The 16193-nt window shown below is 46.0% G+C and overlaps 1 protein-coding gene across 4 annotated transcripts in view; it reads left to right on the forward strand.

The window, feature by feature from the left end:
• Positions 1-16193, forward strand: part of DOP1B (DOP1 leucine zipper like protein B) — a 103462-nt gene that overhangs the window by 39880 nt on the left and 47389 nt on the right. For all 4 annotated transcript variants that reach the window (XR_006782593.2, XM_045813482.2, XM_045813483.2 and 1 more), the window contains 8 exons: positions 2251-2349; positions 2684-2807; positions 4668-4777; positions 5042-5156; positions 8560-8680; positions 10675-10794; positions 13084-13186; positions 14269-14460. Coding sequence is in view for 3 of the 4 variants with exons in the window: in XM_045813482.2 (XP_045669438.2) it covers positions 2251-2349; positions 2684-2807; positions 4668-4777; positions 5042-5156; positions 8560-8680; positions 10675-10794; positions 13084-13186; positions 14269-14460 (984 nt within the window). In the remaining variant the exon portion in view is untranslated. The remainder of the gene's footprint in view (positions 1-2250; positions 2350-2683; positions 2808-4667; positions 4778-5041; positions 5157-8559; positions 8681-10674; positions 10795-13083; positions 13187-14268; positions 14461-16193) is intronic.

A 16193-nucleotide genomic window follows, 5' to 3' on the forward strand; every position in this document is an offset into this window, starting at 1 on the left:
CCCTCATCGTCTCCTCTGTCTGCTCTCAAACCTAGATTGTCAGGATTCTTCGGGTGTCCATCCCCAGGCCCTTTGGAGGGCTGCTTTCTTCCCTGGCAAGGCCTTCTCTTCTCATGACCCCTCTCGGTCTTTCTCTTCTCCCCAAACTTGTGTGTCTAATGGCCTGCAGTCTGTCGCCACCTAGTGGTAGCTTAACGGCTTTGTGTCTCCATTTTCATTGCCCTGCTTCCTTCAGTTTCTGGTGCTTGCTTGGTTGGACCTTCCGACTGGCTCCTCCCCATCCCATCCTCTGCCCATCCAGGCTTTTTTGATCACTCTTAGCTCTTTGCTTTGCTGAAGCATAGCTTTGCTCATACCTCTATTGTGCTTGAAAAATATATGGATTCCTCTTGCCTACAGATAAAGTCCAAACTCAAGAGTCTTGTAAGTCCACTCCCAACCCACGAATGCCTTGCTCTCCCTTCAGGCCTTCTGCACTCCCGAACGGACTGCCCCAGCCCGACCTATTGGTCAGCGATGCCACCTCCTTGCTCCTTGGATTCACCCCCCATCCCTTCTCCACTATCTCCACGCACATCCTCCCTGTCCTTCCAGCTCAGCCTTCCCACAGAGTTCTGTTGTTTTCCCCAGTTGAAAGATAGATCTCTCCCTCCCTGCTTCTGAATTCTCATAGCTCTTTCTTACCATTTCTCTTATGGCTCTTCTGTATCATGTGTGTCTATACTTGGAAAAGACACGCAAAATATGTATTGAATTGGTTTGGAATCCATTTAACGGAATGTCTTTGGAGTTTTAGGTTAGCCAGAAGTTCCTGTTGGAACCTGAAGACATTCCTTTCTAGGATCATAGAATTTGAGGTCTTAGAACCTGACCCTGTGGTCCAAGCCTCTCCAGCTCTCAGATGGAACGTGCGAGGGCTGCAGCTGACCGACTCTCCGATGTCACACTGTTAGTTTACAGCCTCCTTGGGAGCTTCCTGGGTGTTACCTGAAACTGGCCATGTATGCGGCAGGCAGGGAGAGACCAAAAAGAGAGGCAAGCCGCTCCAGATTGGCAGGTGGCCAGTTTAATAAACAAGAGAACTTACTTATGAGGCTTGTCTTGGGTGGCCACAAGTCCAGTAGATCTCCGTGTCAGTTCTGAAGAAAAGATTCACAGGAGCCGTGTTCTCAGTTTTGAAGAGGAAAAAAACACTTTATTGATACTATAAAAATATAATTGAAACAGAAGAAAAGGGAAATCCGTGCATAGGTGAGGGCAGTAGTAAGCAGTAAAGGAGAATAAGACAGCGTTCCATCAAATCGGGTACTTACAACATCCAATCTCAGTAGCTGGGGCAGCCCCGTGGAGACAGCCAGGCCGGAGTCCCGATGGAGAGGCCTGGGCGGAGCATCCTGCCCTCAGCTGAGACTCCCACCTGACCATCCCCATAGGGCCGTATTTAGAGGGCAGATGATGGGGTCTGAAGTTCAACAATGAACACTGACGTGCAGTTTGGAGAGAGCTGCATTCCTATGTTATCATGTCTTTACGTCTTCAAGGAGCCTGGGCTGGGTGTGCTCGCCTCCCTCCCGGATTCCATTCTGGGGAGCCCAGCCCGGAGCAGGAGGGGATGCCAAGCAGATTTCATAGCTCTTGGCGTCCAGACCAGAAGGGTCAGTTCTGACCTGGAGGCCAGCTAATGTCCACTAACAAGGCTCCCGAGGTCACTGTGCGGCACGAGTCACACACATTCCTCAGCCTGCCTGCGTACGTGCAGGTCAGGGGTGGTTGGTTATGCAGGACAGATCCCAGAGACCTCCATCCGTACAATACAGCACCCACCTGCCACGTCTTGAAAGCTTATGTAGAGGCCTTAACTGGGCTCAGTCACATACACCGTGCAGGGGTTCTCAACGCCACATCTCTGTCTCAAAGCTATGTCCCTCAGGGACCTCCGGAGCGGGGAAGGCAAGCAGAGCGCACATTCCAGGACCAGGGAAGAGGTGAGGCGCCTCCAGCTCACAGGTCATCCAGGTCACATCTTGTCCCCCTGTCAGTGACCTCCAACACATACTGCCCCCCAGAGTCTAGAGCTAAAACCCACATTTCCCCCATTTACACCTTACTGTTCGGTTCCACATGATTTCACACAGTGGTTTCAGGGTTCTCAGGAAAAGTTACTTTCATTTTTGTGACTGCAAACAGTAGCCTGCAAATGCTACTAACTGTCCTGGGAGTGAAATGTTCATGCTGTTTTATCGTTTACAGGTAAAGTCTCTGTGTGCCTCACTGTTGGACTCAAATGTCCTGGTGCAAAGAAATAACCTGGAAATTGTTCTGTTCTTCTTCCCATTTTATACCTGTCTGGTAAGTCGTTTGTGTTCTTCCAGGGAAGCCACTGGTCTTTCCTGAGGACGTGGGGCAGGCGGGATGGACCTCAGGCCATTGGCACAGCCACTTTGTGATCACCGTTCACTTTCAGCCAATTAAAGGTCCTTGTTCATTTTTGTGAGGATGATGTTTCCGTAGCAAAAACTGAATGGCTTCAGTTGTGAAGTGGGTGTTGTGAAGAACCAACTCCTTTTGAGAACTACCTTTTTAAGATAAAGCTTTGTAGACTGGTAAGAGGGGCCACGTGTCAGAAAGCCAGTAATCTACTTCATCATCCCTTTGCAGTAAAATGTTCTCTGTTCTCCGATAGGATTCCAGTGAGAGAGCCATTCCCCTGCTCAGATCTGACATCGTGCAGATCCTGTCAGCGGCCACCCAGACCCTGCTGAGGAGAGACATGTCTCTGAACAGAAGACTTTATGCGTGGTTACTAGGTACTGAGCAGTATCCGATAAGTGAAAGTCAAAGTTAACGTGAAACCTTTTAGTGCTGATTTTGGGAATAAGTTTCAATCTCGGCGATACGCTTCTGAATCATGAGATATGGAAAGAAAACGCACTGACCGAATATGGCCCAGTCCGCTGAGTGCTGCTTACGCTGTAGCTTTAGTTATGTTGCAGGTATTACATCTAAACCAGGAACAGAAATAAGTGGGATATTTATTGAATATTGAATTCCATTTTAAGAAGCTTGAAATACCACACAAAAAAAATTGTAGCTGAACTTTTATTCAAGTAGAAGCCTGTTGCTATAAAGAAGTCGCATGGGTTTGGGGGGTGTGAGAGAAGACCCACAAATGTTACAGAGTTTGTGTAAAGAAAGGTTCGGTACAGATGGGAATCTTTGTGGCATTGACGTAAAGTTTTAAAAGACATTTGGATAACTGTAGGGGAGAGCGTGAGAACCCAGGCCTGTGTTTCCGCCGACAGCCTGTAAACTTGTAGGAAAAGAGCCCCTGACTGTTGGTTGGAAGGCTGCATAGGGACAGAGTCCAGGAAACCATGGGGCTTGGAAGCTAGTACTTTCTGAATTTTATAAATTCCCATGTTCGTGTACCTGAGCAGAAGTGGTGTACAAAGCGACTATGAAAGGATTCCGTAGCTTTTTTTTTTTAAGACCTTTTTTTTTTTAAAGATTTTATTTTTTTATTCGACAGAGATAGAGACAGCCAGCAAGAGAGGGAACACAAGCAGGGGGAGTGGGAGAGGAAGACGCAGGCTCATAGCGGAGGAGCCTGATGTGGGGCTCGATCCCATAACACCGGGATCACGCCCTGAGCCGAAGGCAAACGCTTAACCGCTGTGCCACCCAGGCGCCCCTTAAGACCTTTTTTTAAGAGCGGTTTTAGGTTCACATCAAAACTAAGAGGAAGGTACAGAGAGTTCCCAGCTTCCCCCAGCTCCCCCCACCGCAACCAGGGTGGCACATTTGTCACAGTCAATGAACCAGCGCTGGCACGTCATCACCCAGAGTCCGTGGTTTCCATCCGGGCTCGTTCTTGCTGGTGTGCTTTCTGTGGGTGTAGACAGATGTGTAAGGACATGCATCCACCATGGCAGCATCCATGCAGAGTAGTCTCTCTGCCCTAAAAAATCCTCTTCTTCACCACTTTTATAACTCTGAACATGTAGGTCTTCTCACACCAAAATCACGAAGTTCTCTTTCTCCCTGGTTACAGAACTTCCAGAACCCATTGCATGGAAGCTTATGAAGGATTTCAAGAAGAATATTTACAGGCTCTTTACGCATTTTTATCAAAAGGATGATTTTGCTGAACACTCACCTCTGTCCTAGTTGGCCTTGACTTGCTGTGTGTAGAGAGGACCCAGGATCCAAGTTCAGTGCTGGGCCCAATCTGTTGGCCTCGGCCTCAGAGTCCACACTCTCTCCTTGTACCATGAGATGCCTTTCCTTGCCCCAAAGACCTCACAGATTACCTAAAGCTCAAAATAAGGGCATATAGATGAGAACAGCTTGATTTCACATACTGTAATACAAACACTGGTTTTTAAAACTCATCTTCATTCCATTAGATGCTTGTAATCAGACTTGTCAAAGACACTGAGGGTGAACTCTTAGGACAGACTAAATTGATGCCTATTGAGGTGGAATCCTTAGTACCCCACATTTTTGTCAGAAGAAGAAAATGTGACCTAGTCTTGCCAGATTGGAATTTGGTTTTCTGTTGGAGGAATTCTATTTTTAAAAATGCTGGAGCATGAGACTTTTGCACAGTATTCTGTACTTTAGAATTGTAGATCTTGTTACAGCTCATGGTCCTTGTTCTTTTATAGGTTCAGATATTAAAGGAAATACCATTGTGCCAGAATCTGAACTCTCAAATTCTTACGAAGACCAGTCCTCATATTTTTTTGAAAAATATTCCAAGGATCTTTTAGTTGAGGTAAACGAGCCTTTCTGGAAAGTAGATCCCAATCAGAACATTCCTGATCATGATTTCTCAGTGGATTGATGGGCAGGACCTCAAAGCAGACATGGGACATGTTCCTGGATCCACGGTGGGGAAACCTTCTGTGTGCTCATTCCGTGTCGTGTGCCTGGTTTTCTCTCTGTCCCAGAGTATTTACAAGTAGAACAACCAATAGTGTCAAACTGCGCTCTGTACAATATACTGATCTGTGGCTTTTTTTAAAAAACAAACAAACAGGGTCTAGCTGAGATACTGCACCAGAAGTTCTCAGACACCGACGTAGAGGAACGTCACCACACGTACCTGAAGCCGTTCCGCGTCCTTGTCAGTCTGCTCGACAAGCCGGAAATAGGTAATGTGCGAAGTGCCGTCGCCTGTCATGGGCCTGCTGCGGATGGCCTATGTGAGACACAGTCAGCATGTTATTTTGAATGTAATTCCATCATCGGAGTTTCCAAATCTTGAAGTACTTCAGTCATGTTATGTGTTCAGTTATCATATCTAGGCACCACTTAAAAGTTTTGCACAATAATGTGAACACTTTCGTTAGAAAAATACCTTGGAGCTCCTGTTGTGCACGTCTATGTACGGGCCTATAGAGCACATACCGTACTGACCCGTGAGAATGTTTCTTCGGTCACATATCATGCTTCAAATGAGCTTTGATTTTATTTTCAAGGGAGTAGGCGACCCTCCTCTGTCTTTTTGCCTTGTGACCTGGGGCAAGCCGCTTCCACCATGTGGGCCTCAGTCTGTTTCTCTGCCAAATGAACAGGGTTGAACTACACTACGGTTCCTAAAGGGTCCCCTCTTACATGCTGTGGTCCTGTGAGCGTCAGCTAAAAAAATGGTCCTCTCTCCCTTGCTTGAAGAATAGAAATTGCTCCAATATCCATTCACAGTAAGATCTTAATATCCAAGGTGCCTGGGTGGCTCAGCAGTTAGGCATCTGCCTTCAGCTCAGGTCATGATCCCAGGGTCCTGGGATCAATCCCTGCATTGGGCTCCCTGTTCATTGGGGAGCCTGCTTCTCCCTCTCCCCTTGCTCCACCCCCCTGCTCATGCTCTCTCCTTCTCTGTCAAATAAATAAATAATATCTTTAAAAAATAAAGATCTCAACATCCAATCACTTGAACACCATAATGGGGTCCGCATCTTCTCCATGGGATTTCAAGGGTTTTTTGTTGTTGTTGCTGTTGTTTTTGTTTTTAAATATCTTATTTATTTATTTATTTGAGAGAGGGAGAGAGCACAGATGGAGGGAGGGGCAGAGGGAGAGAAAGAATCAGACTTCCCTTTGAGCAGGGAGCCCGCATGGGGATCCCAGGACCCTGGGATCATGACCTGAGCTGAAGGCAGACACTTAAACCAACTGAGCCAGCTGGGAGCCCTGGGATTTTAAGTTTGATGGTGTCATCTGAGCACTCAAGACTTGCACACTGCCTGGTAGCTGTTGCAGAGAACAAGAATTGAGGGCATTATTGAGGTCCCTTCTTCCTTTGGTCTTGGGATAGAAGATGGAGACCCTTCATTTATCCATTCAGGGGCAGACACAGCGCATTTGCTGTGTGGCAGGGATGATGCTAGGCTCTAGGGATGCAAAGGGGAAAAAAGGCATCCAGTCAAGTTGGATGGAAGGGAGATTCTGAGGTCCTCATGTGTTTTTATTGTTGTTAATAATCACAGCTGATGTTTTTTGAGCAGTTTTTTTGTGTGAAGTGATTTGTATACATCATTTAATGTACATCTCCATATGTACCTCCTTGCCTCCAACAACCCTGAAGTGGGTTTTCTCACTATTCCCATCTTACAGATGGAAAGACTAAGGCTGAGCAGGAGTAAGTGACTTGCCACTCTGGCGTATCTCTGCCCAGGAGCTGAGATTAAAACACGGTCTGCTTGGCTCGAGAACCTAAGCTCTTTGAGAGGACACAGCTGCTTACCTGACTGCACTCAGACCCACCATACCCGAGATGCTGAGTCATGTAACACAGATGACCTTGTATCCCATGACGTGTACAGCTCTAGCTGCCCTTAACCAAAGTCAAAGCGTGAAGGCTTTGTCCCTCTAAGCTACGACCTTAAGTGCCACCTGAAGATACCTGTGCCGTCCCCTGCTACCTCAGTCGACCAGCGATGGCTCCAATAGATTTTCCTCTTGGTGTGGAGTGACGGCAGCTCAGAAAAATCGTGATTTAGACTAAAAAATGAAGTGAGCTATATAAGTATTGGGAGCTTCCCATGTAACTTGGGGAAATATCCAAAGAAAAAATGTAACTGCATTTTGGTGGATGGGTGTTTTATGTGAGTCAAATGAAACGTTGCTGCCAGCTTGGGTTCCAGGTCGTAGTTTCCAGAAGGGGGTGAATGGCAGGCTTCTGCCCAATCTAGCAGCCTAATTTTTCTGTCGGTTAATTCAGTTGTCCCAGGGAAGACATACTCGAGGGGCAGAGGAGTGGATTGTACAGAAGTAGACCTAGAAGGCCCAGGGCAGTCATTCTTTTGCTAGCAGGCTTCACCCACTGCCTCATTTTCTCCCTGCATCATGGCAACAAACTTGCCTTCATTTGTAAAAAGCATTCAGCATTCTTATGCTGCAGATAAAATATATATTGTGAAAAAAGTTTTCTCAGAGGCACATCCTCTGTTTTTGTGAAAAAGAAGCATAAAAGATTGGATCAATCTGCTGATTGCCTTTGAACACGGATTTATTGACAGAACTTTCATCTCCTCTGAATCAATCCTGTTTTCATCCCTTTGTACACACGAGTGAGAAGTTGCTCCTTTCCCTGCCTGATGGTTGCTGTGTGTGGAGCGGAAATGTCTAGCTGGCTTCCACCTGCCTGATCGGCAGGAATGCTTCCCTAACCGACGGCTGGTTCCGTTCTTTTGTGCCATTTAATGAGCTTTTCAGGAGTGGTGGTATTTCTTTTGTGGGGTTCCAGCTCATGATTAAGAGAGTTTAGGAGGGCGCCTGGCTGGCTCAGTCGGTGGAGCATCCGACTCTTGATCTCAGGGTCATGAGTTCAAGCCCCACGCTGGGTGTAGAGATTAAGAAAAATTAAAAATAGGGTGTCTGGGTGGTGCAGTTGGTTAAGTGTCTGACTCTTGGTTTTGGCTTAGGTTGCGATCCCAGGGTCAAGAGATTGAGCCCCGCGTTGGGCTTGCGCTCGGTATGGAGTCTGCTTGGGTTTCTCTCCCTCTCTGGCCCTCCCACCCCCATTCTTGCTCGCTCTCTCTAAAATAAGTAAATCTTTAAAAAAAAAATTAAAATAAAAAAATTAAAATGTAAAGAAATTTTAAAGGAATGTAAAATAGGAAAGTTGCCCCACTCCGTTGGCGTTTATGCTGAGTAGTGTCTCTGGCCAAGCAGTTTATACACACACATACCAAGCGCACATCCTGGCTCCCCCAGACTGAGTCTGGCTTGGACCACTTCCTTAGCCTCTCTGCCCCGTCCCCTTATCTGTAGTCAGTACAGCAGCGTAGTACCTGGTCGTATGGCTATTGTAAGGAGTAAATAAGGTAACAGATACAAAACGCTTAGAACAGTGTCCAGCACATGGTAAGCGCTACAAAAATATTGGCCATTTTCATGGATGTTATTCCCCCAGTAAAGTTGGCATTGTCAAACTAAAGTTTCTGAGCATTTTCACAATAAAATGGTGTGTACAGTTACTCTGTTTCACACATATGTCATTTATTGATCTAAGTATGGATTGTTCATCTCTAACCATTTTCTTTTTAATTGCAGGGCCTCGAGTGGTTGGGAATTTGTTTCTCGAAGTCATCCGGGCCTTTTATTCTTACTGCAGAGATGCTCTCGGCTCTGATCTTAAACTTAGCTATACCCAGAGTGGAAACTCGCTAATAAGGTACGGGTTTGGGTTTGGCCCTCAGCTTCGAGCTTCTTCCCCCCTCCCTAATGGCGCGAGTCTCATTTCCCAGCTCTTTATTAGAAGTTGTGTGGGGCTAGAGAAAGTGGGTGTGCAAAGGATCACACCACTCATGAAGATAACCGATGCTCTTGAGTCGGTCACTGTGAATGGCCCGTTTCCTGTTGGAAACTGTGAAGAGTTTCAGAGGTATTTGAGCTAGTCTCTGCCCAGCCCGGGCTGTACAAACCGTATTTATGGAGCAGGTGTGAAAGCGTTGAAGGGCGGCTGGATCTGGTATGCCCACGCGGTGACATACAGGGAGGACGGGGCGGGGGGCTGGGGGCAGGCCGGGAAGTGGAGCCAGGGTCCAGCCGGCAGAGGGTAGAGTCAGCCAGGGGCACCCCCAGGACATGTGCTGTAGGACCCCAAAGGCAGAGCAGATAGGGGTTCAGGACACAGCAGACATGTTGCCTTAGAGCGTGTAGTTTTCTCTCAACCCCGGGTTTTTTTTGTTCTTTTTTTTTTTTTTTTTTTTTCAAGATTTTATTTATTAGAGAGGTGGTAGGGTGGGGAGGCAGGGTTGAGGGTGAAGCAGGCTCCCCACAGAGCAGGGAGCCCCACACAGGGCTCAATCCCAGGACCCTGGTATCATGACCTGAGCCAAAGGCAGACGCTTAACGGACTGAGCCACCCAGGCGCCCCTTGCTTTTGTTCCTTTTAAGATAATACATTTGCTTCCTTTTTTACTTTATTCTCGATGTAATTTCCTTCTGCCTGAATTGGCATTGGGTATATTGAAAATATAAATCTATTTGAAGATTTTTCTGGTCTCTTAATTATAGACGTACCAAGAGTTCTGAGTGTTTGCTTTTTTCCTCCCAGAATGTTTGTTCTTTTCTCCCAGAATTATTATTTGTCTGAATACAAAAGTAATACATGCTCTTTGTGGAATATACTGATATTTGAAGGTATCCAGAAAAAAAGATAACACCCACAATCCCACCGCCCTTGAGAGAAAAACATAAAACATTTTCATTTCTTTCCAGACTTTGCATATATAAATATTTAGATGCCTATTTTTTAGATGCCTATGTTTTATTTTAAAGATGGAATTACAGGGGCGCCTAGGTGGCTGAGTCGCTTAAGCATCCGACTTTTGATCTCAGCTCAGATCATGATCTCAGAGTCATGGGGTCAAGCCCCGTGTTGGGTTCCACAGTCAGTGGGGAGTCCGCTTGAGAACCTCTCCCTCTGCCCCTCCCCCAGCTTACACACGTGCACGTGTGTGCGCACTCTCTCCCTCTCTCTCTCTCTCTCTCTCTCTCTCTCTCAAATAAGTAAATCCTTAAATAAATAATATATAAAGGTGGAATTACATTAGCTATTTAGTTGCCTGGTTTTTTAAAATGCAAGTTGTGAGTAGCTCTCCTGTCTTTTGCAGTGGAACATAACGTTGCCGTCGGTTCCTTAGTTAGGATTTATCACATTTAAATAAATCCTGACTGACCAATCCCCGTTCGCTTGGCTGTTAGGTGGCTTCCACTTTTTAAATATTTTTAAATGACCTTGCCGTGGTGTCCTGATGCATATATGCTTGTGCCTATACAAGGACTTCTGTAGGAGAAATCCCTAGAATAAATTTCCTGAGTCATAGAAGGTGCACATTTAAATTTTAGCCAAATTTCCCGCCCAGATGGGTGTACCCTGTTATTTCACCAGCCAGGGCATCTAAGGCCTCACAGTTGGATTAAAACTGGTTTCCTATACCAGATTCTTTTCAGAGTAACTCTTACACTTATTCTAAGAGAATGCATCGATACAAATATTGTTTAGGATGGCATTATGCAAACTCTTTCCTACATCAGACCAGTGACTCTAGAGAGTCTCTTTCTCTAGAAATAAGTAAACGAATTACAGTTTTTCAGACATAGCATTCTCATGATAGAGGGTTTCTCATAGACACATTTATGAGCGTCTGTCTTCCTTTACAGTGCAATAAAAGAAAACAGAAATGCCTCTGAGATTGTTAAAACGGTGAATTTGCTGATCACTTCGCTAAGCACAGACTTTCTCTGGGACTACATGACCCGGTGTTTTGAGGACTGCTTTAGGTAAGTATCCAGTTCAGGATTAGGGAATGTTTAGGAAGGAGTGGAAGCTTGCGTGGTTCCGTAGCTGCTTATGGTGGCTCAGGTTGAGTGGTCTCTGCTGAGCACACATGGGAAAGAACTCCCTTAAAATTTAGTAGAATAAAAACATTGCCATTAAGAAGGTTCAGGTAATCTCTGCCCCATAATTCTGGAGCTTTTTTACTTACTTACTTACTTAATTTTTATTAATTCTAACTTGAGGAAACCCTCTGCATTGCCTAGTTATGTTGACCAAATACATTTTCACACAGCGCTCCTGGAGGCTCATCTTTTTAAAGGGGCGTAGTTCTGTGGCTCTGTGACTAGAGCAAGTGGTTTTAAAATCATCAGTCTTCTTAGATTCTTACTGAAATTTTTGTATCACTAGTCAGATGAAAGCATTAATGTCTTAAGCTGCCACGATCAACTTTATGTCACTATTCATCTGGTCAGTGACTTGCACCACCTCGCTGCCGTGGACAATGATGGTGGCATGCTCTGGGGAGCCGCGTGGTTCCCTGTGAGCCTCTCTCAGGCCCCTCTCCCCACAGCGGGAGGAATAATGTCATCTCTCAGACCGTGTCTTGTCCGGAGTCACATGGTCAGACTTCCTCGCTGTCACTACTCTTCCCCTACCTAGCAACTCAGTAGAAGCTTTACTTATTGTGTGCTGTGGGTTCTCCTCTGGCTGTGGGTTCTCCTCTGGCTCATACTCATGAGCTCCTCGGGACACCCCAAAGAGAAGTAGGCACTTGGATCACTTTAGAAGGCCAGAGCCCAGCGACAGGAGGTCCCTCGTGTGGCATTGTACTGGAAATTAGCGGCAGCCTGCCGAGATGGGAACCCAGGAATGCCTGCTTCCCAGCCGCTCCCACTGCGCTGCTCTGTGTCCTCTAGAGCCAGGTCCCAGTTGGCATTCAGATCTGTGATGAATCAATTCACTGTAGCTAGACGCATGGGCAGCAGCAAGGCCGTGATATACTGAAGCTAGGGTATATTTTGGTCAGCCTATTTCCATTTCAGAGTTACAAGGTATGCTTTCTTTAAAAAAAAAAAAAAACCCAACTACAAAACATTTCAAATGTAAGAAAGAACAAGAAATACTGCCAGACACACATGCACCCATTACTGAAATTATGCATTCGGTCATTGTTTTTCAGATTTTTTTTTTTAAGGAATAAAATGTTGCTACCCAGAGAGAACTAACTCCCACCTTCCAGCACCTTCTCCTTTCATACTGGGATTATTAGTGTCTGTCCTGCCCCTGGTGTTGTCTGTGCTTTTATAACAAGTGTGTATCCAGAGATGACATAGTCTAGTGTGTCCAATTTTTACACAGGGGTATCAAGTTTTATATAACTTTTTGCAGGGTGCTGTTTTGGGGGTTGGCTCACAGTCCTCGGGAGATCTGTCTGTACATCCCGCTGAAACACCAGTGTCCATCTTTTCATTGTTGCAAATAGTACTTTGTCCTGTCTCTTCACAGACACTTGCGGGGTTTCCTGATGCTGGGAGAACAGTTGTTCGGTTATAGTTAGTGTGCAGCTCTTCAGAGGTTCTCTTGCTCAGATAAACTCCAAGATAACTAAGTGCTAACTTGCAGTGAAGACAATTAACTCAGGTTCAGTTGTCCTCTGATTGCTAGATGAATCCAAAGTTGCTCTGAGAACCAATGAGTATATGTTTTTTAACTTACCTAGTTAACCAGTTGCCTGCTTATTTAAAAAGCAGTGTTGCATTTCAGTATAAGCAGCTCCCGATAGAGCTGACTGGTGAAGTCACACTTCTCTCTGAAAGCTGGAGAAGCTCAGCAGCTCGTGCAGATGAGCTCATGGGTGTCATGGGGAAGGAGCTGTCTCACATTGCTCCCACAGCAGGTGGAACCACGGTGTAGCCCGTGTCTTCTCCAGCCAGGCGGCTTCCCTTGGAACATGCCTTTGCTTTGGCGTGGGGGACCTAGCCTTGCTCCTGTTGGTGGAGCTCCAGATCCGCTGGGGGTGGCCTCCCCCCCGCCCCGGACATGGGTCCACCCTCGTCTGAACAGGTGAAGTTCACATCTGAGTGAACCTGTTTTGGAGACAAGCAAATTCAAGACACAGACTGACTTCTCTGTATCTGATCGTTTTAGTCACTAAAGCTTCCTTATTAGAAGGACAGAGCTGCCTTTCATTATGTTTGAAGTAGAGTAACTCGATTGGACATCGTAAGAAGTGCTTCAAGTTATTACAGGAGAAAGAATTGATTTGGTTTTCTTTCCTGTGACTTCTGTAGACCAGCGAAGCTGAGTTACACTGTTGGGAAAAGCATCAGCCCTCCCCCGACGGTGTCAGAGCTCTGCACCCTCCTGGTGTTTCTTCTGGATGTTATCCCCTTGGTAAGGGCCCTTGTCGGGAAGAGGCGTCTCCGTGCCTGCTGTTGTTTACGTTCTCGCTAGTGTCATTGGCCTGGTAAACCTCACCCTCCTGAAGAGTGGGTGCAGTAAATGGACAACACTTTCATTGTTAGTTACGGCACGGACAACGTAGCTGAATGTACTCTCTGATGTCTTTTATGTCTTATTTAAAGGAGGTTATAATTGAGCCGGTTGTAAGTGGCCTGAGCGAAAGTTAATGTCCAGCAGAGGTGAACTGGCATCACCCTGCGCTTTGGTTATTTAGGAGTGAGAGTGAGTGTATTTCTAGGTGAAACTGTGCCGTTGGCTAGTTTTCTCAAAGTACACTAATTTCCTTAATATAGAAATAAACGTCACAATGATTTTCTACTAGAAAAGGTAAAGACACTTGAGGGGCACCTGGGTGGCTCAGTCGGTTGAGCATCCATCTCTTGATTTCGGCTCAACTTGTGATCTCAGGGCCTGAGATCAAGCCACACACGGGCTCCATGCTGAGCATGGAGCCTGCTTAAGATTCTCTCACTCCCCCTGCCCTTCCCTCTGCTCGTGTACTCTCACTCGAATGCGCGCCCTCTCTGACTCTCAAATACATCTTTAAAAAAAAAAATAACAACAAAGAAATGTAAAGACACTTGAAAATCGAGGAAGAATGTCCATTGATTTGTCTAGATCAAAAAGAAATGTTTTTTTGATTTGGGAATAAGCATGAAACTTATTCATGCTCTAAAAAATTGACTTTTTTCAGGGCGCCTGGGTGGCTCAGTCCGTTGTCTGCGTTTGGCTCAGGTCATGATCTCAGGGTCCTGGGATCAAGCCCCATGTTGGGGTCCCTGCTCAGTGGGGAGTCTGCTTGTCCCTCTGCTCGTCCCCCTGCTCACTCTTGCTCTCTTTCTCAGATCTTATAAATAAATAAATAAATAAATAAATAAATAAATAAATAAATAAATAAATAAATAAAATCTTTTTAAAAATGGACTTTTTTAAGGCGCCATTTTGAGGTGCATTTTTTTTTTCTGACCAGAAGTTGGAAACCTGTTAGTTAAACTCATGTCTGTTTTCCACAGGAACTTTACTCCGAGGTGCAAACCCAGTACCTCCCTCAGGTGCTGGGCTGTCTGGTGCAGCCTCTGGCTGAGGAAATGGAGGCGTTAAGCTTACCCGAGCTCACGCATGCCTTGAAGACGTGTTTCAAAGTGCTCAGCAAGGTCCAGATGCCACCTTCCTACCTGGACATGGAGCCCACAAGTGGAAACACGGTACACCTCCGAGGAGCTGACATGGTTCTCTGGGCTGGGCTTATGCCTTCCTGGGAGCGGGAAGTAATTAGGGTTGGTTAGGGTAGGAGTGAAGATCAGAGGATGTAAAGGCATTATCTAAAATACGCTTCTAAAATCCTCAGACATTTCCCAAGAGCTTTCAGCATGGAAGCAGACCACCCCCTTCCCTTTGCGCACCCCCGCCACTTCCTCCGAAGGTTACTGGTTCGATTCAGCTCCCTATCCAGACCTTGTTATGTGTGTGTTTGTATTTGTGTGATATTGGTGTCTGAAACACGTAAGTGAGATATTCATTTACCTGGGCTGCAGTAACGAAGTACCCCTGACTGAGTGACTTAAATTAGAGGAGGTTACTGTCCCATGGTTCTGGAGGTCACGGTGTGGGCAGGGTTGGTCTTCTCTGAGGGGAGGGGAGGGAGAGTCTGCTCCGTCCTCTGTTCCACCTTCTGGTGGTGCTGGCAGTCGCTGGTGTCTCTCTGCTGTAGACGAGTCACCCTGCTCTGTCTTCAAACCCACCCTGTGTCCACGTTTCCTTTTCGTAAGGACATCAGTCATTTTGGATTGGGGCCCACCCTAATGAGCTCATTTTAACTTGACCATCTGCAAAGAGCCTATTTCCAAACAAGGTCACATTTACGAGTATCATGGGTAGGACTAATGCATCTTTTGAGGGGGACACAGTTCAACCCATAACATACACTGTTCTCTGACTTGCTTTGATTCTCAAACAGTGTTCCGGGGACCTCTGGTTTATAAACCATACTGGTTTATAAAGAGGTGTCTTACTCTTGTGTGACTTCTGTGTTATAGTCTAGGTGTGGCTTTACCGTGTCTTCTGCTCTTCCCCTATCAAGGGCATTTAGGTGATTTCTGGTTTTTCACTGTTACAGACAGCACTGCACTAAGCATCCTTGCACAGCTGGTTCGTGGTTGCAGGTTTCTCTGAAGGATCAATCCCTCTCCGTGGGTTGCAGTGAAACCCATTCTTTTTAAACTGGGAGGGACGCATGCTCCTTTTAAATTGGCACGGATGCTGCCAAATGGTCCTCCCTGAGGACAGTCAGAGTTCCCCAAGCAGTTTGAGGCCTGCGGTCTTCAGATTATTTTGATTTTCTACTTCGCTTAAAGCATTGAAAACTCTGCCCTTGACACCCATTCAGTGCAGCTTCGGGCGGGAGCGCAAGCAGACTGGGCAGGGGGCACTCTGGAAACGGAGCTACTCCCAGCGCTCAGGGCTGGGCCTGCACTTGGGTGCGGACTCACTCACAGACTGTTCATTTCCTTCCAAAGTTAGTTCTTTTTTTTTTCTTGCTATTGTAGCTAATAAAAAAAAATCTCTTAAATGATTTAAGATAAAAAGTTTAAGCATGTGTCTTCAAACATAATTATCAATGTTTCACAAAGTGTGTACTATTTCATTCTTCCCTACGGAGCAGTGGTTTAAATGCTGAAATGTGTTAAATTTAATGGAATGTTATCTATGTTAACAGTGTAAGAGGAGAGGTTGACTGATGACAGTTGCAGCGTCATCCCTTTGAAAAAGCCACAGAATGCACGCGTGCACACGCGCGCGCACACACACGGGTAGGTGGGTGGACGGGTACTATGTATACACGGGTAAACACTTTATTCTGGCTTTCTGCTCTCATTTTATTTCTTCATGCCTCTATTTTACCCTCAGCCCAATGTCTCATTCAGTTTTTTAATTTAAA

Source organism: Ursus americanus, chromosome 4 (genome assembly GCF_024610735.1).
Source record: "Ursus americanus isolate L20-20 chromosome 4, mUrsAme1.1.p, whole genome shotgun sequence".
In the NCBI taxonomy this organism is placed as follows: Eukaryota; Metazoa; Chordata; class Mammalia; order Carnivora; family Ursidae; genus Ursus; species Ursus americanus.